General features: G+C 45.6%; 1 protein-coding gene across 2 annotated transcripts in view; it reads right to left on the bottom strand.

Annotated features, from left to right (window-relative positions):
* The window catches only part of RTBDN (retbindin), a 138,166-nt gene that overhangs the window by 38,797 nt on the left and 73,544 nt on the right, over positions 1–25,825 (bottom strand). For both annotated transcript variants that reach the window (XM_069231859.1, XM_069231860.1), the window contains exons 3-4: positions 4,341–4,440; positions 2,374–2,502 (exon numbers count right to left, since the gene is read on the bottom strand). In XM_069231859.1, coding sequence (XP_069087960.1) covers positions 2,374–2,502; positions 4,341–4,440 — 229 coding nt within the window. The remainder of the gene's footprint in view (positions 1–2,373; positions 2,503–4,340; positions 4,441–25,825) is intronic.

The following is a 25,825-nucleotide window of genomic DNA, read 5'->3' on the forward strand; positions in this document are numbered from 1 at the left end:
GCAGTATATTTTGGTGAACGCTAGAGTCCATTTGCTTGACAAATCGGCCCTCTGATGACTCTTCTGGGTCCACCGAACTCTGGTGCAACTTTTGAGCAAAAGGAGTGGTCTTCTCAGCTGCACATAGACAGTTAACGGCAATTCAGATGAAGTGGCTAAGAACCAGACAATATGTGCTGCTTCAGCTTTTATGGCCCTGGTGATGTGACAGGGAGTCAGCTGACTATTGGAGTTCACCTTTTCTGTCTGAGGCTCAGGAACTTTTTTTTTCACAAGCCAGGCACAGTCCTCTCTTTGCTAGCCCAAGGAGCAGAAGCTGCAGTACAGCTGTTGGTGAAGCCTCTTTTGCCAGGTGCAGGTGTCAGCAGGGCTGTCTTTTTGTGCTCTTTCCAGTCCAGATGTGATCTGAGGTTCAGGGTGCCATATTTATGTCCAGAAAGTGCCTTAGGGATGATGTGGTCACTAGCTAATGGGCTACCAGAATTTCTCCAATCTCAGAGTGCGCTATTCTGCCCACTAAGTGTGAACCCTTCCTTAGCTGTGAGGAGCTTGGATGCCCACCCAAGCGGCATCGCTACCTGTGTGCTTTATGCCCATAGAAAAAAATGGTTTGGCAAATAGTTTCCCCTCTTTGTTCCAGCCACTAGCCAATCTACCTGAACAAAGTGAAGGAGATCATCGTGCCATGTTGTTCAGACCCATGCAATATCATAAATAACTCAAGAGGTGTCCCTGCCTCCCCTGCTTCAATGCAAGTAGTAAGTGCCAGGATGGTAAAGGGCTATAATAGGCCAATATAATCTGAGAGTATGTAATGCAGCTCATCCCATTTGAGCCCCATGATGAATTCCTTCATTTACACACAAGCAGTGTGTGGGTTTTTTTGACACATCAGTTTTTACATGAATAGTAAGAACCACTTTTCTGACAATATCCACTGCCCATATTTGTTTCAAGGCGCTGTACTTTTTTGGCACAATTTCATTATTGTAAATTATAGCTGTGCATACAGACTTGTTCAATATCAGACTTGGAAAAGTCAGTATGATGAAACGTGGTTGCTTAAGGTTAAGGAACAACTTACTCCTCTTTTGGTCTCTTCGTGCACCAAAATATAGCTTGTCATAAACCTAAGCTCGTTTGCCTACTGAACGTTATTGCAATACTATCATTCTGTGTGCTCCGTTGCCATGTTTTGCTCAGTTTTGGAACGTTAGGTGCACATGAAAGAGGCCTGAGTGATGCAGTGGACTGGAGACAGTGGCTAATGGGTAATGTTTCTCATATTACAGCTCCCATGAGCTATCTGTATTGTGTCTAAGATAGGGCATTGAAAGTGCACCTTTAAGACCCTGCGTATCTAAAAATGTCAGAGTAATTGTTGCATCTCCTTCGTAGTTCATTTTCACTTTTTGTAGAATGTCATCAAATAATAATGCAATGCATATCCATGTTATATCGGACAGAGGAATTTAATCGGAACCCTTAACCATTAGATTGAGATCATGAATCACATATCCTACGATTCCCAAGGAGAACTTCCATATGCAACACAAAGGAAAATTTACAATTGCACCATTCTTCATGAAGTCAATTCTTCCACTACAGCCGCCATCCACCAGAGAGAGGCAGGAAGGACAATAAAAACAAGCATTTTCAATGCAATGGGTCTCACATTTGCTCGAGTTAGAGCTATTAGAGTTGTAAAGAAAATAAACCTCAGCGCGATCGCACTATGTAAAACGCACCATGATCACGCTGCGTGGAAAATAAACACATAAAGAAGTCCGGACACCATGCTGAAAACATCGAGCCTCGTACGTTTTTAGTAGTTTACTGGTGCTGTGTAGGTGGGCTAAACACCGGTAAAGGCATGACGTATGCATGCCTTTCAAAAATGAAAACAAGCGGATTTTAAAAAGCAAGCCCACGAACCAATGTAAGTGACTGACGTGACATGGGTGTGGTTGGAAGCCCAAAGGGAGATTACAGAATGGAAGGAGCTGCGCTCGCCCATAAAAAGACAAGGTAGGTGACTTGCGGGTAATTAGGAATGAACCGGGGATACAGATGAACTGGAGTATGATAGCGTTTACACTTGTGGCATAGTGATGTAATGAGCTGCACATGCAGTTGGCAAAGTAATGTTGTGAGTTGCATATTTATTCGGCACAATAGTGTCCTTTGCTGTCAATGTATTTGCATTAGAATCGGGTTAGCTGCATGGCCATTTGACCAAATAATGTTTGGAGCGGTTTATGTTTTAGTATCGAGCACCAGCAGTTAAAGACATTTCCTTTAGGTCCGGGGCCATCCCAGGAACCCCTTTTGAATCTCACTTTTTGGATGGCCTCTGCCTCCCTAGGTACTCACCACTCATCACAGAAGTGCAGGCACAGTGGTACACCCATGATGGCTGTCGGACGTTGTGGGTGTGGCCAGCGGGCCGCCTGAGGTGAGCAGCGATAGAAGCATTCTATGCGCCTTAGGAAGCCTTCGCACCTGTGTGATGGAGAGAATATTGAGTTGTATGAATAGTGCACAGCTTCAGTAATACAAACGGACATATAAACTGGTTCCCCGACAGGGAGATAAAAAATTGTTAGCCACCTTAAAGCCTATACCAAAGCATACACCAAGCCTTGTAGTCCCGTAGCATAGACCCAAGAAACCTGAACTGTACACACCAAGCTACAATAAACTTACAGAAGTCTGACACCACCTGCACTTTGCCAACATTGATGCGAAAACATCTGACACTGCATACACTTTACAAACATAGATCCACTAAAACCTGACACTGCATGCACCTTGTTAGACCTTGAGAAAACGTACACTGCACACATCATGCCAGCTTTGACTAGCAGAACCTTGACATTACGTACACCATGGCAATGTAGACCACCAGAAACCTGAAGCTGCGTACACATTGGTAGCTTAGATAAACAGAAACCCTATATTGTACACACCATGCCAACATAGAGTCACAGAAACCTTGGACTGCATACATCACTCCTTTGGAGAACCTCAAGAAGCTGGCACTGTATCCATCATGTTAATGTAGATCAGCAGAAGCCTAACAATGTATAAACCATGTCAACTTAGGCCCACAACAATCTTACACTGCCCACAACACACCAGTGTAGATTCACAAAAACCTGACATTGCACATGCCATGGGAACCTAGACTTAAAGAAACTTGAAACCAAATGCACCATGCCAACAAACACCCAAAGAAATCAGGCACTGTGTGCACCTTACCAACACCGACTAACAGAAATCTGTCACTGTGCACACACACCATGCTGGTGCGGACTCAGAGAAACGTGACCCTGCACACTTTGCCAATTTAGACCCAAAGGAAATTGAGATTGCACATATCATTCTAAAACCGAGCTAAAGTGTCTTAACGTGCGTACACCCTGCCCACGAAGACATGCGGAAGATTGACACCAGATACACCCTTTTGTAAACCCAGAGAACCCTGTCTCCCTCATACACCATGCCAACTTCAACCCACAGATAGTGGACACTTTCCATTTGCCAACATACACCAACATAAACCTAATACTGCGCCAAATCATCTGACAACAATGACACCATGACAACAAAGGGCCAAAGATGTCATAGAAGTGCAGCCAACACAATTCCATGGATACTTCCGCCCTCTGACGTTCTTCTCTTACGGTCGCCTTTCCTCCTTAAGACTCTTGCTTCTTTTCTACCTGGGGTAGTTCACATGCACTGTCTGCAGTGCACTAGTTTACATGTCCCGCTAGAACAGTGGTCTTCAAACTATTTAATGCCGCGCTCCCATCAGTGGAAATAAAATCATTGCCCCCCCCCAAAAAAAAAAAAAAATTATTTTATTAACGTGGCAATGATTAAATGTGTCTAGACGTATTAAACATTGCAGTTAAGTTATGTTGCCGATTTAAAATCGCAATCAAATACATGATTGCAAAACATAGTTCTGGTCAGGCAGGCCTTACTAAAGAGTAAAAGTATTCACAGTGTGATTTTTAGAAATATGGATGAGGAGTTTGAAGAATATTTAAAGTTCCTTCCCTTTTGACACCTTCTCCCAGCCAGGATATAAATGACAAAAGATGTTAGTGATGGCCCATTGCAGGGGGACTTACTGCCGTTCACTTAAACAAAACACTATCAGTATAATACTTCTTTTGGTAGGTGCCCCTCCTGAGATCACTTGAGCCCCGCCCTAGGGAGGCTGCCTCCACTTTGAAGCCCCCTGCGCTAGAGTTACTGCATTCACATATTTGGCAGAATCTCGCCATGCTAACAGAGCCCACTGATTCCTCCTTCATTTGGCTACTTACGCGGCACTGAGGCTCCGGCAGCGGTTCCAATGGATGTCGTTGACGCTGGACACTGGAAGGCTAGACAGCTCTTGAGCCACGTCCGCTGAGCAGCAGGCGTCTTCCGAGAACAGAAAGAGGCATCGGATGGTTAGACACAAACATACCAAGCGAATCAAGCAGAAGTGTTTTAGAACCCCCCTGCGTATCAGTGGCGGCCCATCCTTTAGGGCAAAGGGGCCACGCCCCCCCACCACTTTGCCCCTCATGAAGAGTGTCTGTCAGGCTGAACAAAGGTCAGCCTGAAAGACACTCTCCATGTTCAGCTCAGGCAGCCAGGAGCAGACATGCGCGATTTGCGCACACTCCTGGCTGCCTGAGCTGAACTTTGCTGGGCTGAGGAGGTCACAGCTCCTATGGGCGTGAACTCCTTGGCTCAGCAAAGGTGCCTCGAGGCCCTTCCCTGGGTGACGAGGAAAGCGTCACCAATTGACACTCTCCCTGGGCGCTTCAGGTTTAAGCCCTGAAGTGCCCAGGGCGAGTGTCAATCAGTGACACTTCGTCACAGAGTGGGGTGGGGTCAGCAGTCTCACTGACCCCATCCCACTCTGTGACGAGGCTGGGACTGCTGCCTTCCCTCAGTGGCTGACCTGCCAATGAGGGAAGGCAGCAGTCCCAACCCTCCTGGGACCTGGAGGCTGAAGGTAAGTGTGTGTGTGTGTTATGTTTTAAATTGAATGTTTGGTGCGCGCATGCATGTTTGAGTGTTATGAGTGTTGTTAATGGATGTGTGTGCGTGTGTGAAAGAATGAGTGTGTGCGATCTTTTTAAATGAATGTTTGGTGCGTGCGTGCATGTTTGAATGGTATGAATGTTGTTAATGGATGTGCGTGCGTGCGTGTGTGAAAGAATGAGTGTGTGTGATTTAAAATGAATGTTTTGTGCGTGCGTGCATGTTTGAATGGTATGAGTGTTGTTAATGGATGTGCGTGCGTGCGGTTCTGTGTGTGAACGAATGAGTGTGTGTGTGTGCGTGTCGCCCGCCCCCCTCCCTCCTAAAGCTGCCGGCCGCTACTGCTGCGTACCACGTAAACTAGATATAACTGGGATAGGGTAGTCAGGATTTTAAGGCCAAGAACAGGGACATTTCACACAAAAAAGAAGAAGGACTACAATTTTACTTCAACCAAACGGACAGACTGACAGCGCTCCGCAGCACAGAATTATAGAAGAGGCAGTAAGAACATAAATAAAATGCAATTTTTAAAGCCAGTATAGTGCCTTTTAATTAAATTACTTTCTGATAACACCTACTAACTATCTCTTATTTGGAAAACAAAAACACAGTTTTCAGGCACCCCTCTCTAAAAACCAGGAGATGAGCTAAATTTCCCAATTCTGCCTAGACAGCTGGTGAAAAAACGTGACTGACTGGGCAAATCCGGGACGCCTGGTTCCCTTAAACTAGGCACTGCTGTTGTTATTTTGGGCACAGGATGCCATTGCTACCTTTCGATCCTGAGTGGGCATCTCAGCCGTGATTTCGGTTTAACAGTGAGATACCTGGATAGAGAGGCCCCATTTTTATTTGTTTTAGGTAAACAAAATACACGAACATTATTGTGCACTCACCATCAATGACACTTGCAGATTAGCTTCAAAACCACAGAGCTAGAAAAGGCACGTTTAAAGAAGTCTATTTCATATCGGAGTTCCTTCTCAGTTGTACTTGCTCACATCCCAAGCTACTGGAGTACTCCAATTGAAGCTTCCTTTTTTAACGTTGGCATTAAAACATAGAACTTTTAAAAGCTTACAAAACAACATCTTTAATTGGTAAACAATGTACAAAAAAACCTTAACGGACTAACTGTTCTCTTGTATCACTGAAAGCATGGGAGGCCCAGTTTCCTCTAAATTAAATAATTTTGTATCTCTTTGAGGATTCTATTATTCTGCTTCTTGTAGGTACTTTCCCATTTTTAATTTAAATTACATGTAAAGACCTCTCATCGACCATTCTTTCCCTTATATGAAAGCGTTGTGAATAATTGTTTCAGTTAGTTCTAGGCACTGACTACTTTTCTTCTCACTTTAAGGGATACCATAAGCATTGACAAGCGAAGAGGTCTTTCCTTTGGAACCTTTTTGAGTTTTCAGGGATGCTGTGCAGCTTGGCTATACAAAAAAGCCTACAAAACGACCGGGCATCATTTTCTAGTTGTTTTTTTCATTTTGTTTTCTGATCTGAGTTTGTAGCAGGCTGGCCCTCTAAGTAGTGTGCAAAACTAGGCACACTGTGCAGGGGGTCCAGGCGACCACATGCTTGTTTCCAGAGGCAAAAACAATATCACCTAATGCTCTAATTTTTGAGGTAGCTTGGTTGAGCAGTGAGGCTAATCTTGGAGAGGCGCAAACCATTTGTTGTACTGATATTATCAATCATTCATCTCACACATTTAAAGGAAAAACTCGAGACCAATTTCTAAAAATACTTCAGATTTTATATACATTTTAAGACCAAGATTATCAAAATTGGTTAGGTACTTTTTAAGATCTGAATTTTTGAAGTTTTAATAAATGCAGTCTTTCTGTGCATAATTACACACCATAGGAATCAATAGGCAGTCACATTTAAAAATGCATACGAAATCGCACAGATGTGTTACCAGGTTTTGCGTTTTTAGGTTGGTCAAGGTCGTTGGTGGGCACACTGTGCCGGCTCGAGAGGATCAGGCGGCTCCTGGTTCCGACAGGAGCAGCTTAGAAAACTCTCTTGGAGAAGATGCAGAGCCACTGATGGAGACCATTTGGAAACGGGTGGTTCTTGCAGATTTAAAGGTGGTGCCTTGGAGTCCCATTGTGGTGTGGAGGTCGCAAGAGGTATGGGACCCTGGGGGCACAGCTGGTTCCTCGTTGCAGGGCACTGGACGGCTGGGTGCAGAGCGAGTTGTTGATCTAGGAGCTGTGCGCAACAAAGTCCTTTGGAGCTGGAGGTAAATCTCTTTGGGGCTGCTTACAGGACAACAGGAGAACTCTGGCGGGGGTCTAGGGTGTTCCTGAAGCCCCTTGACTGGGGCTTCCTCTTGATCCTTTTTCAGCTCTGGGGGAGCTGGTTTTCTTATTGTCCGACGTCAGCTGACCAGTACCCAGGGTATTGTACGTTCTGGCCACTAGAGAGTGCAGTGCCACCAAACTTGGCACACTTACAAGGTTTGTCCTGATGGTCATCGGTGTGTTTTTGAGTCTGGCTGTGACTTCTAGTTCAGGAGATATCAGCCAGTCAGTGAAGTGACCCTCACTGGGTTGCTGGTTCTTTGTTGGCTGCAGCGTTGTACCTCAACTCAGAAGTGAGATCTTGGATCAATTGTGAAGCCTGGAGGTCCACTCGGTTTCTTGAGGTCAGTCTTGTGACCAGCTCCTTCGCAGCGGTGATTGTCAGGTCGTGGATGAAGCAGGCATAGTTGGGCTCCTTTTTCTTGTGCAGCAGGTCCACAATTCTCATGCCTTGGATCTTCTTTGGGCTAGTCTTCTTTGTCCTTTCTAACCTAATTTCTTGGTCCAGGGATGTGCACTAAATACTGAATTTAGTGTGCGTTTTGGGGGGAACCAGGTTATGTCCAATTGGACACTTCCTTCAGGTGTCTACAACCATTATAGTGACCAATCCTTGTGGGAAGGGTCACTGCCCTAAACGTAATTGGCTATTTTCCTTCCATCCAAGATAGGAGGGAGGGAAATGAAATAGAGGGTCAACCTCGCAGGCAACACCTCAGGGATGGTGCCTGCCAGGTGAGACCATTCTTTGTATCCTTTGTCAGGTTTCCCGCCTTTGCTCCCACCAAAAGTGGGGGTTTGCAAAGGGAGGATGCCATCTGCTGCTAGCAGCAGGCATGGGGTCAAGTTCTAAGGGTGGTAAGCCCTTTGAAGCTCACTGCCATGACAGTGCACATTCCTGAGAGAGGTGGTGTTAGCTTCTCCACCCAGTAAGGGCATTGTCTTACAAACCGGAGAGGCAGGACTCTCCCCCAAGGTTTGTATATTGGCTGTCTGGAGGTGGCAGCTGGTTAGAACCAGTCAGCAACCATGCCAGGATAGTTAGCTTTTGAAGGGGCACCTTTAAGGTGGCTCCTGGGTACATTTAAGGATAAATCCAAGACTGGCACCAGTTTGGATTCATCATTCTGAGTTGTTTAGTACCAAATAACCCACGGTTCAGAGTGGCCATCATGTAGCTGGGAAACTTGTGTTGACCAGTGTCCAGCACATGTATTAAAATGGCTGCTGTGTTCACCCACTATGTCCCAGGTTTGGCAAGAGCACAGTGGGAGCATATTGCTCATGCCCTCACATACAATATGAAGCACTCTGCCTTAGGGCTGTAAGGCCTGCCCAAGGGTTGTCTTACCCATAGTAAATGCAATGTATGTTGGACAGGCACACAGGCAGTGTGCCATGTCGAGTTTGTGTTTTAGGTTTGCACCAGAACACTCAGCCTACAATGGAAGTGCTGGGTGCATCCTGATGCATGGCCCTCGGGGATGGCACAATCAGTGATGCTGCCCTCAGGGCCCTACCCCTAGTACCTCATGCCCTGGGCACATAAGTGCCCACTTACTAGGGACTAATAGGGGTAGTTAAGAGTGTATCCAATTGTGTCAATGCATCACAACAGATTTAGGGAAAGAGCTCTGGCCCAGATTAGCAGAGGCCCTGGGCACTACAATTCCTAGGTCACATCAACATCAGGCAAAAAGTGGGGGGATAACCATGTCAAAAAGAGGCCCTCTCTCACAGAGTTGTATCGTGAAACAAAAAGAAATAAAGGTAACTGGGTAGGGGGAGCAACACAGAGGGGAGGGGAAGCAACAGAGAGGGTGGGTGGAGCAAAATGTTAAATCAGTGTAGGATGTCAAACAATGCAGGAGGCTCAGGTGAGAAAATCAGCACTGAGGGCACAGGTGGGGAGAAGCAACACAGCATGGGGAGGGAAGATGGAGCACACTGGTGGGTCGGTGAGCAAATGGATGAGTATGCGTAGTGTGGAATTGGAGGTGGGAAAACCGCATCAGCAAAAGAGCACTGCAGGAGGAGGATAAACGTCAGTAAACGTGTCAAACTCTTGAACTATGCATTTAAAGAACAAAGGTCAACCCAGTAACCCTGGAACCTGAGTAATATAGTAAGAAAGGAAACAATTGTTCCTTGAGCAGGAAGTGCAAGCATCAACTTCCTCGAAAAACAGTATAAAAACATCAAATGATTCGTTTTCCTAGAAACAACATGATTTTATTCAATTATACAGCCTAAAAATCACAGAAAGAAAAAAACTAATTTGGCTTTTATGAAAGCATTCAAGGATGAAAAGATGCTCCCAAACGATGATCTATCATAGAAAACAAGCATACAATCAAGAAACTAAAAGTGTTTTGGTGGCTCCTTGACCTTTATCCCACCTTGTTCAGGACCAATTACTGAATTAAGCTAGGCAAAAACACAAAATATACAGCTCCATAAAAAGCAAAATTTCAAGCATCAATAGACATGATTTTTTATATATTATTTTGTACCATGTCTAATTTCATACACATTTAATTAATATGCTTATGGTATAGTGTCACCATGAGTATCAAATAAAAAGATCCTAAGAGACATCCTTAAATTCCTTCCTTTATATTTGAATTTATTATAACAGTGTTCTAGCCCATTGATATTCTCCAGAATTTTATGTCACATATATTGAAGGTTCCTTGTTTTTATTGTCTTTCCCCTATAATAATATGAGCATTCTGTTTCTTTCCTAATAAGATAAGAAACTGTAGGAATAAAAGGTTTTTTCAGTCTTTTATAATGACACTAATAAGGTATTATTAGTCCATGTATGTAACTCAAGGACTTATCTAATATTTAAGATTTTGCAGCTCACATGTCGCATGGGTGAACAAACTATGGTAAGTCTACTGTTCCTTTCCTGCCCTGAACAAGACCACTGCTTTGATAATGGACATCTCAGCAGTCAATAAATGTGTCCGTAAAGCAGCATTTTCAATAACCTGCATAACCTAAAAATCCCTTTTTAACTCAACTTATTTAGCATAATTCGGTTTTTAATGTCAGCTCTGCCCTAGAGGGACCATCATTTGTCCTTAAAAAAAGGGATTACTTTTTAAATTGTTGATGTCTTCTTGCACAGCTTGTTAGCTGGAGAGCTGTTATAACTATTACACTATTAACTGGTAATTGTTTTATAGGTTAAAATGGTTGGCTTAAAAACCTTTGCATTTCCGGATGATCAATTTGAAAAACTAGTGAATTGTAATTCCAGGGGAACTAATAAGACATTCCTAGTACCTCATAACCATGAACAGTATGAGAAAATACACAATTTAGAAAGAAAATTATAAAAACAGAACTACATGCTGATTTTATGGTTGAGCATTGTAAGAAAGGCATTATTCCTCAAGGTTTACAGATTAAATATAAGCCAAGCCTGTTTGTCAGTAATAAAATGTTCATACACATGTGGACTGTGATAGCAAATCGTAGTCTCAGGGACTGGATGTTGCTCATTATTGAGACAGCACGTGAGGTGACCATCTTAGAGAAAAAAGATATAGAATCACCAGAGAAAGAACAAGGAGATAAAACAGCTCTAGAAGAAGGGAAGAAAAAGTTGGAGGAAATTTAGATACTCCTATACTTCCTTGGAGTCGGAAAACAACTGTGATAGTAATGGAACCAAAACCAATAGCAACTATAGGGATCCCCATGGAGGACATAAGGGAAGGATTTCCTGCTGCATCCTCCTCATCAGGGCATTTATAGTGCATCAATAAAGAAAATAGTATAACAAATTTCAGGGGAGAGGAAGAGGTCAGTTGCAGCATTCGAATGGGAGACAACAGAAACAAATGTACATGAAAACCGTGAGTCAAAAAGCTTGGGAGTAGGAAATTATGTAATTCCAGTGATTAATCTCTCAGATGCCCTATCTGATCTCCCTGAAATATAACAAAATGCATTGATTCCCCGGGTGAGACTTATTGTTTCAAGTGGAAAATCCCTAACATAGCCTTTAAGCAAATATGTTGATATTTTTTTAAGGCCTTTGGTAGCTAGACAGACATCCCATATTAAGGGCAGTACAGCTATGATATGTAAAATAATGGGAGTACATCTTGATAGGGACTCTAATTGGATGGTAACTATGGACATAGAGTCATTATATATAATATTCCATAAGACTGAATGATACAAGCATTAGAAATGATCTTGCAAGGGGACAGTGATGCATCACCGCAAACTACGTTTATAATAGATCAGGTGCGCATCATTCTTAAGAATAATGTGTTCCTTTTTATAATATTTTGTACAAACAAACAAATGGGACCAGCATTGGCGCAACTTGTGCGCAGAGTCTAGCATGTATCTGTGTAGGAGTCTTTGAAGACCAACATATTGACAACAAAATGACTCCATTTTTCGAGAACGTGACCTATTGGTCTTGGTATATTGATGACATCTTTTTTATTTGGCAGGTTAAAAGGGAATCCCTTACTGATTTTTTTTTTTAGAATGGATCAGCTATGGGGACCCCCTTCTAAACTTTATGGTAACAGTGAGCAATGATAGTCTAGACTTCTTAGATCTTAGAATTAAAGTCGTAAATAAGTCCCTTAAAATGGAAGTATACACTAAACCCATAGACTGTAATATGATGTTACCATATGAAAGTAATCATCCTAAGAGTCAGCGTGACCACATCCCCTTTGGACAATTCCTCAGTTTGAGGAGGAATTGCACCAACATGCAGGATATTGAAAAACATGCGGAGGTCCATAAAGATAAGTTGAGGGCATGTGGCTATCCAAACAGACTGATTAGACATTCATATAAGCAGGCAAATACTATAATTTGTGTTTCTGACCAGTTTGGCATGAGGCATGGGATTCTGTCTGCCAGAGCGGAGCTCACCAGTCTAATTCTAACATCAATTCACTGCAGGTCAGTTTGAATTGGTACTGTGGCAGGTCACTTCATTTACTTAATACCAAGATCTGCTTTTGTTGCACATAATATTGAATTGACTGAAATCCCCCTTAACTGAACTCCAGTTTTGGGCTTGAGAGGGGTTGGTACTGGCAGAGTCTCCCCTTGCTTTGGTGAGGGGACATTGTGCTACCTTCTGCCCTAGCACATGGGCCACCATTATTACATTAATTCTTGCACCTCATGCTGGTAGTAGTCCGGCCAGCCAACAAGTATTGTTGTCCTTGAATCAGCTCTCTTAGACTGAGAAAAATCTTTACTGTTGAATTCAGTGCCTGTTTTCAGCAGGTAAGAATATCTAAAAAATATCTCCCCTTCCTAACTCAAGATGCTCAAATGACTACAGTTTTATCATCCTGACCACGGTGTGGCCTTGGACACCTAGCCAATGCATGCGACTTCTGGGCTTTGAATTGCTTTCATGGTGCAAAGCATACCCAGTGCTTGTGTGCAACAAATCTACCCTTCAAAGGCCCTGACCCCCTTATGTTATGAATAAGTATGCCCCACTCCTCCCACCAGGACGTTTGTGATCTGCTAAGCAGGACTCTGTTGATTTCTTTACCTTACAGACCCAGAAAGGTGGGAGCCTTTTGTCTTTAATCTCCCTGGTGGTGGACCTCTATCCCTTGGTTTTCGAGATTCATTTAGAACAATCTGACTAGAATAAAGCAAGCAGCACATAACATTTCTTGGCCCATTCTCTTTTACATGGTATGTGACAGACAAAGCCTTAGCTAGTAGAGACTTTTAAACGCAGATTCCTCTTATTAGAATATTCCCAGGCGCACTTGAGGTGGAAAATCGTGACACTTCTGTGCGCCAGTAGGTGGTGTCAACCGGCTCTGCGTCTGAAGTGATGTTGCACTGCCTTTATAAGCACCACCCTGGTGTGCTGACATCAGTCCCTCTCTTTCTGCACAAACAATGCAGATCTGGACCACTTTTTGGTCAATTTTTTAAATTTTTTGTCGAATTTCTCTTTTTTGAGCTTTCTCTCCATGTCCTAGGGACATGCTAAAACCCTCTGATTTCAAGCCCTGTAGGGACTTTCACTGTCAGATTTCAGTGTAGTATTGTCACCAGGTTTGTCGCTGGTGCCTCGGGTCGGGCCACAACCCCTGGGACTGCAATGAGTGGAAGTCCATGCAACCGAAGGCAATTCATGAGAAAGGACTGAAGCTCCTGGCTGCATGGCAGAAGAAAGATCTGCATCACTCCTGGACCTAATCTTGTTGCCGCTGACACTCTCTGGGCTGGTCCAGGAGTTGTTCCTGAGGAAGTCTTCAAGATCTAAGACCTTTTCGCCAAGGTTGGGTAAGTCTAAGAAGCACAAGAAAAATAAGTTGAAGCGTTCTTCAGCTTCACCTGCCGGCCCATATGCTTTTAGACCCTCTGCTGCACTGTGGAGCCAACATCAGGGCCCGCCCTACACTACCCAGAGTTTCCCAGCGCCAGGGTGATGACTGCCCAGTAATGGGAATTTTACAACACCATACATTCAATTTTTTTGCTCCAGACTCCCTCTGGTGCACCTTCGGGCCCCACGAAGCCGAGAGGTGCCCTGGCTGGGTAAATGCCTGCAGGTTCCCCTTTGAAGCAAGCTGGGCCCTCTGGATCCATCTCTGGAGCTATGAAGATGCCACCTAGAGTAATACCACCTATCCAAGCTCTTCTCCATCTGGTGGCTGTCACAACGCCCACCGACATTCCCAACGTTGAGCCAGCTCCACCTCAGGGCTGCTTGGCAATGAGCCTGACACCAAACCGTCCCTGCCAACCAATGGATTTTTCTCAATTTTTTCCATTATTCACCCTTTGACCCCCCACACTCCTGGGAGGTTGATGAGGAGTAATATGGTCCTGCTGATGACAGAAACTGGCAAGAGTTGAGAGATGCCATTGGACTAGACACCTCACCAGACAGTTGCATTCTGTCCACGCCTGGCCAGTCCTCAGAGGAAGGCATGTCATTCGCCACAGTGATGCACAGGACTGCGGAGGTCCTTGACCTTCAGGACCTTGCTGTTGAGGTCAAGTCAAATGTCTGTACCGAGGGGCTTCAGACAGGTCAGTCACCCCAGAACTACTACTGCACTTTAATGAAGCCTTCACCGATTCTACTTGGGTCTAGGGCTAAACCCTGACCAGGGGTCCTGTGCACAAGATAATTGCCAGATGGCATTGTCCAGCCCCAGTGACCCAGCTTTTCTTTCCCACCCACCTGCCTGGATAGCCTAGTGGTGCAGGCTCCTACGTCCAAAATCAACCCGACCCTGTTCCCTACCACATCACCAAATAGGGAATCCAAGAGGCTGGATACCTTCAGGAAGTGCATTTTTTCTTCCACAAAAGAGGCAATCCAAGAGACTGGATGCCTTTGGGAAGCACATCTTTTCTTCCACCAACCTTGCATTGCGGTCGGTGAACAATGCATGCCTTTGGGTCACTATTCTGATGCATTGTGGTATTTAGTCGCATAGCTGCTTCCCATGCTGCCTGATGAGGGCTCTGCCATCCTCAACCAGGATGGCAGGGATGCGGCTAAGTTGCATATGGTGTGGACTGTACACCCACACCACAGACTCCCTAAGTAGGGCTATGGCCTCTACAGTGGCACTTTGCCGCCACACTTGGTTACAGTCTGCTGGGTTGTATGGGGATGTTCAATCATCCTTGATTGACATGCCCTTTGAAAATTTCCGCCTCTTCGGCGAGAAGGCAGGTGCAGCGCTCAAGCACTTGCGTGAATGTAGGGTCAACTCCTGATGTTTGGGCTGTTCCCTTTCACCCTGGCAGCAACAACAGTCCTTTTGTCCCGCTGCCCGAGCAGGGACAATTTTGGATATCCACAGTACCAGCCCTACCCAGCAAAACAGCTGGCCCAGTCCTTTTGGGGAAGGGGCAGCAGAGTCCAAAGAGGACATAGGAACCATACCCAGAGCTGCTTATTCCCCCAGCCCCCCTTGCCATCGCAGCCTCCAAGTCTCTTTAGTATGCCCTGCAACTCCCACATGCACCCAGTAGGGGTCTGGATCAGACATCATCTGTCCCAATAGCCTAACATCATCATTGGACCAGTGGGTGCTCTAGATAGTGTAGGATAGGTACACCCTACCATTTGTGGGCACCCCCTTACCCTTGCCCCTATCCCAAGAATGGCTGACAGAGCACCACTTGCTTTAGTCCACCAGGAAGTGCAATCCCTCTTGGTCAAGAGGGCCATTGAGAGGGTGCCTGTGCCAGAGAAAGGGTGTGGTTATTATTCTCACTACTTTTTGGTACAGAAGAAGGACGGAAGCCTTCATCCCATCTTAGACCTGTGCCTCCTCAACAATTACTTCCTCCGGAAAGATACGTTTAAAATGCCCATGCTGGCTAAGGTTTTGTCTGCCCTGAATCCCTAAAACTGGTTGGTATCGTTGAACTTGCAGGACGCTTATTTTTATATCCGCGTCCTGCCTGCCCACAGGCATTACCTACAGTTCATGGTGGGCCACGAGCACTTTCAGTTTGCTGTGCTTCCTTTTGGCCTCATCAGCGCGCCTCTGGTGTTTGCCAAGGTGATGGCAGTGGTTCCAGCACATCTGCGGAGGTCAGAGATTCTGGTCTTCACCTATCTTGATGACTGGCTATTGAAGGTGGTCTTGCTACAGGCAGTCTTCTCCCACCTCCAGACTGGATTCACTGGGGTTTTCCATCAACGTGCCGAAGTCGCACCTAACTCCCCTCAGATGCTCCCTTTCATCTCAGCTATTCTGGGCACATCACATTTTTGGGCCTATCCTCCAGAGCATCGAGTCCAGGATATTCAGGCTATGATGCCAATGTTTCAACCTCTATCCTGGATTTTGGTGAGACTGACTCTGAGGCTTCTGCTCACATGGCCTCCTGCTGGTAAAACATGCCAGTTGGCATATGGGGGCTCTGCAGTGGGACCTGCAGTCCCAGTGGGGGCAGCATCAGGGGCATCTCTTTGACCTGGTCCAGATGTCGGAGGGCACCTCAAAAGACTTGCAGGTGTAGCTACTGAATCGTAAGTGGGTCAGCAGCAGACCTCTCTTCCTTTGCCAACCGCATCTCTCAGTGGTAACAGATGCATCACTTCTGGGTAATGGTGGCCATCTGCGAGAGGTGGAGATCAGAGGACTCTGGTCTCTGGTGGAGTCCCAGCTCCACATCAGTCTGTTGGAGCTGAGACAGCTGTATCTGGCATTGAAACTTGCAGGGAGGCAGGTTCACGTGTTCACTGACAACACCACTGTCATGTGGTATTGCAACAAACAGGGCAGGGTGGGGTCGTGGACCCTGTGCCAAGAGGCTCAGCCTCTTTGGAACTGGCAGGAATGCCATACCATGTTCCTGGTTGTTCAAATCCTGTTGGGCTCCTTAAACTCCAGGGTGGTCGGGCTGAATCGTAGGTGCCTGATTTACCGCAAACGGCATCTGCATCCAGAGGTGGCACACTCATTTTCTAGCAAGAGGTGAGTTCCAAGGTGACTCTCGCTTGGAGACACATTTCTTCTCGAGTAGAGTTCAGAACTCCTGTATGCTTTTCTGCCAATACCACTACTGCCCTGACTCCTCAAGAAGATTCGGACTGACCAGGCTCAAGTCATCCTAGTGGCTTTCAAGCCGGGATCGAAGGGTGTGGTATTCAGATCTCCTGAGCTTGAGTGTTGCTTCTCCGATGAGGTTGCCCCTTCAGGAGGAACTCTGGTCGCAACAACAGGGCAGGATACTGCACCTGAAGCTGTGCACTCTTTGTCTTCATGCGTGGAGAGTGAGCAGCAACAGTTGAGTGTTTGATCTACCTTCTGAAGTCTGTGATGTTATCTTGACAGCCAGGTGTCCTTCCACTAAGCCCATCTACATCTGCCACTGGGAGAAGATTGTGGCATGCTGTTCCACACTCCAGGTGGATCCCCTTACTCCACCTAGTCCAGAGGTTTTGCCATTTGTTCTTTCCCTTGCCTGGCAAGGCCTTGGGCACTCTTAAAGGTTATCTGTTAGCCATCTCGGCCTTCCCGTGGCTGCCCAAGTAACCTACTCTCTTTAAGTCACCAGTTGTGACTCATTTCTTTAAAGATTTACAGCATCTGTTTCTTCCTCAATTTGTCACGCCCCAAAGGGACCTAAACCTTGTTTTGATGTTTCTGATGGGTACTCCTTTCAAGCTGCTCCACGTGGGCTTTTACAGCTCCTTACCAGCACAACTGCTTTTCTGGTGGCCATTACATTGGGCAGGAGAGTTGACAAACCTCAGGCTCTTTCATGAGCCCTCCATACACCATATTTTTGCCAGACAAGCTGGTCCTCAGAGCATGTGCCTCTTTCCTCCTTCCTGCCGATAGTGGTCACCCCCTTCCATGTTGGCCAGAGTATCACTCTGCCTGCTTTTTATGCCCCACCTCTCTCTTCCAAGGAAGTAGAGGGTCTCCTTTGCTTAGACCATAAACAAGCTTTCTCCTTTTACATTGATCATGCAAAACCCCACATGGTGGACAATAAGCTCTTTATTTGGTTTGCTGGGGCTAAGAAGGGCAAGACAGTTTACAAGTGCACCATTTCCCAGTGGATTGTGCTATGTATCAAAATCTGTTATGTGCTGGCGATGAAACAATTGCCTGAAGGGCTGCATGCCCTTTCCATAGGGAAAAGGCCACCACTACTGGCAGCCTTATAGTAGCCTCTGCACGTGTTGACCATACACTACTGTCTTGACAGCCAGATCTGGCATGATGGGCATTTTGCCCATTCGGTCCTCCAAGACTTTTTGGTTTAGCCAGTTTGTAGTTCCACCTTCGGGGACATATTTCTGGGGTATCCATTCTAAGGTGAGGAATTTGTGGTTTGAAGTCTGTATCCGATGAACAAGTTACTTACCTTTGTTAACCCCTTATCTGGTAGAGACTCTATCTAACCGCAGAATCCTCACTGACCCTCCCATCCTTCCCACTCTGTAAAACTGGGCTCTTCAACAAATGATCCTGTTAGTTTCTGCACATTGGTCACCACTAATACACTGATTTTAATGTGACTTTGGATTTTTGGTGTGGAAACTGTATTGAAAGAATCTGATGTCAGCACGCCGGGGTGGGCTTATGAAAGCACCACGACGGCACTTCCAGCGCTAAGCCGATCAAAGCCACCTACCAGCGCACAGAGGTACTGCTCAAGATTTTTTTGGATCTAGTCTGACGCCTGGGGAAATTCTAAGGTGAGGACTCTGCAGTTAGAGGCTGTACCAGAAACGGTTAACCAGAACTGTTTGTTCTTCACCTGTGCCAAAGCGTGGCTGGATGTTCATGGACTACTTAAACAAGTGACATGTCCATTTGCTATGGATGAGCTATAGTGTTACTTCACCTTAATAATACATATAAATCAAGAGACCAACTGTGGTAATCCATCACCCCAATTAAGATGAAATCTAATATGGAATTCAGCGAACTGAGCTGACTTCAACATGTTGTCGCTTCACCCAGTATATTGTATCGCATGGTTGTCAAACTCCAGGTTGCAACAGGTCTCTGACATTGCATCCCTTCTCGCCACATACAGAAGGAAGATGAACGTTCTGAGTCTATTTCCATCCGATTTGCTTCATTTGAATGGCTTAATCAGCAGAACCAGAAACGAAAGCCGCTTATACGAGTTTAGAAGCCATTACTGCCCCCTCCCCACCGCCCCACTGAGCGTATGCTCTTACATCTTATCCTAGTTGGCATCAGTGCCAGCTGGAGCTCGCCCAGAAGGACAGAGCCAGTGTATGGGTCTTAGTGCAGGAGTCGCAGAGGGCGCTGCTGGTCAGGACAGCTGTCCTAGCAGCACTCTGACGGTCCCAGTACTGGAAAGGCGGAGCGTGCTGGAGGAGAAAATAGGTGCATTGGCAGAGCTGTGGGGGTAGGAGTAGCAGAATTGCAGAGTGGTGTTGCATGTCGGAACTCGGGTGACATAGCTTTGTGTCTTCTTCTGTTAGTGAAACAATAAGCGATACGGGGGCAGAACTGGGTGCGCGTGCACCAGCAGAGCTCTGTGAGGGTCCCAGTACTAGCACAGGATATTCCAGAGCATGTTTGCGGTGCGCAGACGGAGCTGGGCGTGGGTCCAAGCAGCGAACAGCAGAGGGTGCTGTAGGGCAGGATGGGTGGAAGAGCTGTCTGTGGGCTCAGGATGGGGTCGGTTGTTTCCCACTCTTGTTGAGGGGACGTATAGGATGCCCCGTTAGCGGCGAGTGGGGGCGGTTTGGAGGATGTGAATAAGATTGGGGTACGTCGATGCTGGTGTGAATATGCTCTAGCACTGGAATAGCAGAGGGCGGCGCACATCTGGATTGAGATACATTAGACGTAGCTGTGGTTCACAGTGATGCAGTAGCGGGATGCTGGATTGGGTATTGGGGTGGGGTAGAGTCAAAGGGTGTTCATAGACTGAGGGACCCGTCGGATCGAGAGCGAGCAGTTTGTATACATTGCCGTCTGGTCTAGGAGTCGCTTCTGAGGCCCGCGGTGAGGAGGGCTTAGAAGAAGTGAATAGGATTGAGATTACAAAACAGTTGGCTTCAGACTGGACAGGTGCTGACACTTGCTCCCCCCCCCCCCCCCCTCCTCCCCCCGGGCCTGCTGTCCGTCGGATGGACCCAGCCCCTCTGATTACCTGCGGGGATTTCCCTCTCTGGCCTGGTGACAGATGGGACTTAAAGAAGAACATCGCTTCACTCTGTCACCCCAACTCTCAGGTAGCGTTTCTAGGGCAAAGGTTGAGTTCGTCTAAGGCTCAATAAGATGGTTTCTAGCAGAGCAGGAGACCTGAAGAATGTAGCTGTGGGGCGGGTGAGCGATAAGGATGTCTGCTCGGATTCACATGCCGCATGCGTGCTTCTCCCCATACCGTGTGTTCACGACACTACCTTGCTGAGCCCAAAGACCTACATCTTCCGGTCCTGCTTGTGCATCTAGGAAGTTTCCAGAGCTCACTCTTCCAGAGTGCTGTTTCCACAGATCGCCTCCTTGGTTCCACCTTTTCGGCGATCAGTGCTCAAAATCTTGAAAAACGGCAGTTTAATAATAGTGGAAAACATTTTCATAAGTTGAAATGTTTATTTTTTTCTTTGAATTATGTGGTGTCCTACAAAACAAATATGTACTGTTCTTTGTTTATCCTGGGTCAAGAATCCCACAAATCTGGACCTGTGACTGGATTAATTTTTCAAAGCTATGTTAAATAAAGACCCTTGGCTCGTTCCTCAGTGCTTCATGTCTCTATTACAACCAAATGTAATTCCAGAGGCAGCGAACCATTAAAATACCCCTTTACCCTGGCACATGGGCAGCAATTTGAGGATTGGCAAAAACATATGGTATTTGAGGGGCTATGTCTCTTAGGCTACCCTACAACGAAAATTCTGCAAGAGGATTCCTGCTGGCTTTTGTGTAAGCCCTTAGGCCTTTTCCTTTTGTTTGGGCCATAGTTGTATCAAACTTACCCATATGTACATAAAGTTGTTTCTTTTTATGAAAAGTTCCCACTCCCAAATGAGTGTTGTGTGTGAACTGATGGCTCCTTTACAATACTGTATAACTTTTAACGTGGTGCTGTTGGAGTTTGTTTATTTTACTTTGGCCACGTGATTTCTGCCATTGTATTGTTTACTGTCGGCATGAGGCTGCACATATGCCACATGGTTATGTAGCCAGTAACACTAACTGCTAGGTAAAATATAAGTTGCTATCTCACAGGTGGTAGCCATATCTTTATGAAACTTGAAAAGTATATACAATTATTGGTGCATGTATGGTACCTGCAAATCATCTGGTGAAATGTTGTTCCTAAGGGCCTGACTTAGATGTTCACAGAAAGAATACCCTTTCTGCCAACTTGAAGATCTGCTAGAGCAGTGGTCTCCAAACTTTTTAATGCCGTGCCACCTCAGTTCAAAAATAAAAATCATTGCCCCCCCCTCAGAATTTTTCACACATATTTTATAAACATGGTAATGTTTAAATATGTCTAGACGTATTTAAACATTGCAGTTAAGTACTGTTACCTTTTTAAAAAAGCAATAACGTTTCTGCTTAAAACAAAACACTGTTATCTGTGTAATGCTTCTTTTGGCCTGATACTGGCGCCACCCCTGGGATCACTTGAGGCCCCCCTAGGGGGGCCCGCCCCCCAGTTTGAAGGCCCCTGGCCTAGAGTCTGGCATATCCAGGGGGTGTAGGCGGAGTAGACTACTCCGCTGCCACTAAATCAGCGGCTGGCACTGGTGTTTACCTCATTGATCCAAAGGCGTGGTGGCATTGCTGAGGGTACAGTGGTAGGAGGAAAGGAAACAGTGGTGGGTAAGTGGGCAGGACCAAACAGTCAACAGTTGTGTTTGAACACAACCTTCCAGAATGGAAAGCGCCTCCCTTAAAAACCTGCCCTGAAGCCTTGTCTACCCTTTCTGTTTTGGGTTGCCAGGTAACAGAAGGCCCCTTTGTTTGGGACACCAGTCCAAATCAAGTGAGAAAAAGGTGGGTCTGGGTAGAAGGAAACAGCCAGATTAGACTGGCATGGCAGTACTGTTTAGCAAAGCGCACCCCCATGGGCCTTCAAGCACTGGATCAGACTGCAAGGTGAAGGTATGGGGCCCCCATCCCAGGGACTAGCAGCCAAACTCCAGTGCTGTGAGCCCCAGGGTATGGGGCACCATCTCCCAATGACTCTTAGCAGCCAGGCGGTTAAATGAGTCTTTCTGTACCTAAAGGCCTCACATTTTTAGACATTCTTTGCCGGTTTACGTTTTTTTTTAAATCAGGACATGCTAGTCATTCTGCATGTTATCTGTATGTCACTGGAGTTTACACATGTGCTTCACAGCTGTAACCTCTTCTGTACACAAAGGAGGCTTGAAATAGAACACGTACTTTATTATTTATTCCGTTTTGCACTACTAGGGGTCATATGGAACCAACCTGGGTGTGTGCGTTTGCAACAATTGTGACATTTTTATTATACCACAATTAAAATATGTACTTTGTAGATGGTTGTCTCTTTGCTGGTATGTGTTCACCTTCTTTAACTATGCATATGTGATTATTGTAACCCCTCATAGGCCAAGCAGTGAACAACGCTTGATCGGGCTCCAAAGTCCAGGAGTGTGGGCCCTCTTCCCTGGGCCTTGCAGCCCTTATCCTGGGCTGTGAGGCACAAGGCAGGGGCCCTGTTCTCCTTTGCTTCACGGTGCTACACTATGGATTTGAAGCCCAGGACATGAAACTCCCTCCCCTGGGCCTCCCAGCACATCAAGTAATCAAGTAGTTTAATGGACCTGGGCAAATCACTTAACTCTCCCCATGTCTTCAAAAAAATCTGACCTTATGTGATGTAATTGGTACTTGTGTAAAGCGTTCTAAGCCCTTGTGTTGAGTTGGCGCAATATTAAACAGCAACAAAAGGAAACACAAGGCCATGTCACAGCCACCTCACGTCCTAGCATTGTACATCATGCATGACTTCCAAGATGTCAGATTGTCTATGTGTCATTACCCCCTGTCCGCCTCCTCCACCAACTTAAGAAACTACACCAGGTGTGGAGTTCTTGATGGGCCTCTTCTGTCTGCAGCTCAATAATTTACGTGAAAGGGCGGGTGTGTGTGTGGATAGCTAGATGGATGGATGAGTGATAGGGTAGATGAATGAATGATGAGATCAGTGAGTGGAAGGATGGATAGATCAGTGAAATGGTAAATGGATGAACGGATGAATGGATGGGTGGAAGGGTGGATGGATGTGTGAAAGAATGGATGGCTGATTGAAAGGGTGGATAATAGATGAGTGGAAGGCAGATTGGATGCATCGATGGATGGAGTGAAAGGGTGGAATGAGGGATGCAGTAAAAGGATAGATGGACGAGTGAAATGATGGATGAATGGCTGGACCAATGAATGGATGAGTGAAAGGGTGAATGGATGGACAGGTGAGTGAGAGGGTGGATGCAAGGATGGATCGATGAGAGAAAGGATGGATGAGTGAACAGGTGGATGGATGTGTGGAAGAGTGGATGGATTAATGAAAGTATGGTTGGCTGAGTGAAAAGGTGGATAGATGAATGAAGGGGAGGATGGATGGATGATTGGCAGGCAGGATGGGTGGGTGGAAGGTTGAGTGAAAGGATGGATGTAAGGGTGGATGAGTCAAAATATGAATAGATTAGCGAAAGAGAGGAAAGAGAGATTGAAGAGGTGATGGGTGAGTGAAAGGGTGAATGGATGGACAGATGAGTGAATGGGTGGATGGATGAGTAAGTGATAGGATGACTGGATGGAAGAAAGTGTAAATGAATGGGTGAGTAAAAGGATCGATGATGGAGTGAATGGGTGGATGGATGAGCGAAAGGCTGGATGAGTGAAAGAGTGGAGGGATTGACGAGGAAACGGATGGATGATGGATAGGTTTGGATTTAGCTGGACAGAAGAATGTATGAACGGGTGGACTGAACGGTGAAAGACTGAGAGATGGTAGAATGAATGGGTGACAGAATGTAAAAGTTAAATGGTGGATGGAAAGACGACTGGATAGATGCTTGGATAGAATAGACAAGAGAGCTCTCCTGGGGAGGGCCTCGGTGACTTACTCCACTTGCTTGGTGCCATAAGAGTTTTGGTTCACTCATTTTGTGGCTCCTTTCTTGGCTATGTGTGACATTTCTGTATTTTCTGTGTGTTTATGTGTGACATCTCTACATCATTCGTATGACATTTTGAGTGATACCCAACTGCTACGTGAATGCAACACTAGTAACTGTAAATATGAGCATGTTTTGTTTTAAGCTTAAAGCTCTAGAGCGAGCCTCAAGGTGCCACGAGCTATATTTGAGATGTGCAATGTGTTTGTGGCAATAGGCAAGGTGCCCAAAACAAACTATGTAATAGTGTATCAGTGCCTTCTTTAAGAAGCTGCAGGGAAAAGCACCTTTGTGACGTCTGTCAGCCAGTGCAGCTCTCTGCAAAGCACCTAAAAAGTCTAACTTTCTAGTTTAAGTCCCTCTTGCTGCTGCACCCATAATGCGTTCCCTATAGTGGGTTGATCACAGTAATCCCTCCCCCCCAACACCTTAGTTCACCACCAGAGCAAGAGCTCTCTAGTAACATCCCCACAGGAATACGATGCAGTAACTTTTTAATGACTCCAAGAGTATATGACCAATTCTCCAGGGATATGTAAAAGGTAAGTTTCCAGTATCTACCTATAAAGATGAGCTGTTCCTCAGTAATTGCTGATATTGTTTCTCTGTCCAGATGATACGAAGGCCTAAACTGTCATTTTATAGCAGCAACAGGAATAAACTTCACTTGTAAACTGCAGCAACAATCACACACACTTGTGTGAACACACTCACACCAAAGCTGCCCATTGCCTTATTCTCCCAACTGGCTTCATTAATGGTTTCAAAACAAATGCATCATGAAACTTTCCATTGGGTTAATATAAAAGACATTTATATGAAAACTGTAACTTTCACTAGCGCAGGCTGCACCAGAGAGGGTCTCAAGTTGTTTCTTTATACTACATGTAAGTAGCTCATCCTGCTATTTCCTTCAATTCTGAAACTTGCCTTTTCTTTTTTCTATCATAAATGCAGGAGTACAAGATTCAGGTGAAAGTACTAGGTCACTTCAGCTGCCAAAGAAGATGAATTGTCCTGTGATGTCACTTTCTGTGATGTCACTTCTTGTGACGTCACATGCAAATTAGAGGGGCCTCACAGTTTGTCCGATTCGCCAACGCCCCAACAGTCCTAGGACCAGCCCTGGGGTTGGACAGATTACCCACTACCCACCAGCTTTCCCTCTAACACTTGCTGTGACCTTGGCATTGTAAACTCTACCACCCACCAGCTTCTCGGGAGACACTGCATGATCTTGCCATGAGCTGTGGCAAACTCGGCACGATCTTGGGCACGATGTTTTTTGACGATGTGACACGATGCAGGAGGTGCCTTGAGAACAAAGATTAAATTAAGAATCCGAGATTTTAGAGAAGCGCATAGGCGAACAGACCGGGTGTATTTGCTGGACTGAAGTAAGGAAAGACCTCCTGGCAGCTCAACGGGTCCGTGACAGTTATGAAAATGTACTTAGATGCAAAATATAATTTACAGAGAAGTGGAAAGCAGGAAACATAGGCAAATGATCTGCCGTTTCCGCTGAGATCTTTAACTGTGAAATAATCTAGAACTTAATTTAATGAAATGGCATGCAGCCGTGCACGCTCCTTTAGCAGCCAGTATGAATTTAGTCAGCAGATCTCAAGTAGATAAAATGTTTCACTATAGCTGATGATTCAAAACTGTGACAACACTTATGCCCGTCCCCATGTGTGCAAAACCAGCTGTTTCTAACAAGCATTGGCAAAGTCAAAAAGTTTCACCTATGTGAGATCCATTGGCTTTGTCACTGTTTTCGTTAGCC

The sequence above is a fragment of the Pleurodeles waltl genome, chromosome 4_2 (assembly GCF_031143425.1).
Source record: "Pleurodeles waltl isolate 20211129_DDA chromosome 4_2, aPleWal1.hap1.20221129, whole genome shotgun sequence".
NCBI lineage: Eukaryota > Metazoa > Chordata > Amphibia > Caudata > Salamandridae > Pleurodeles > Pleurodeles waltl.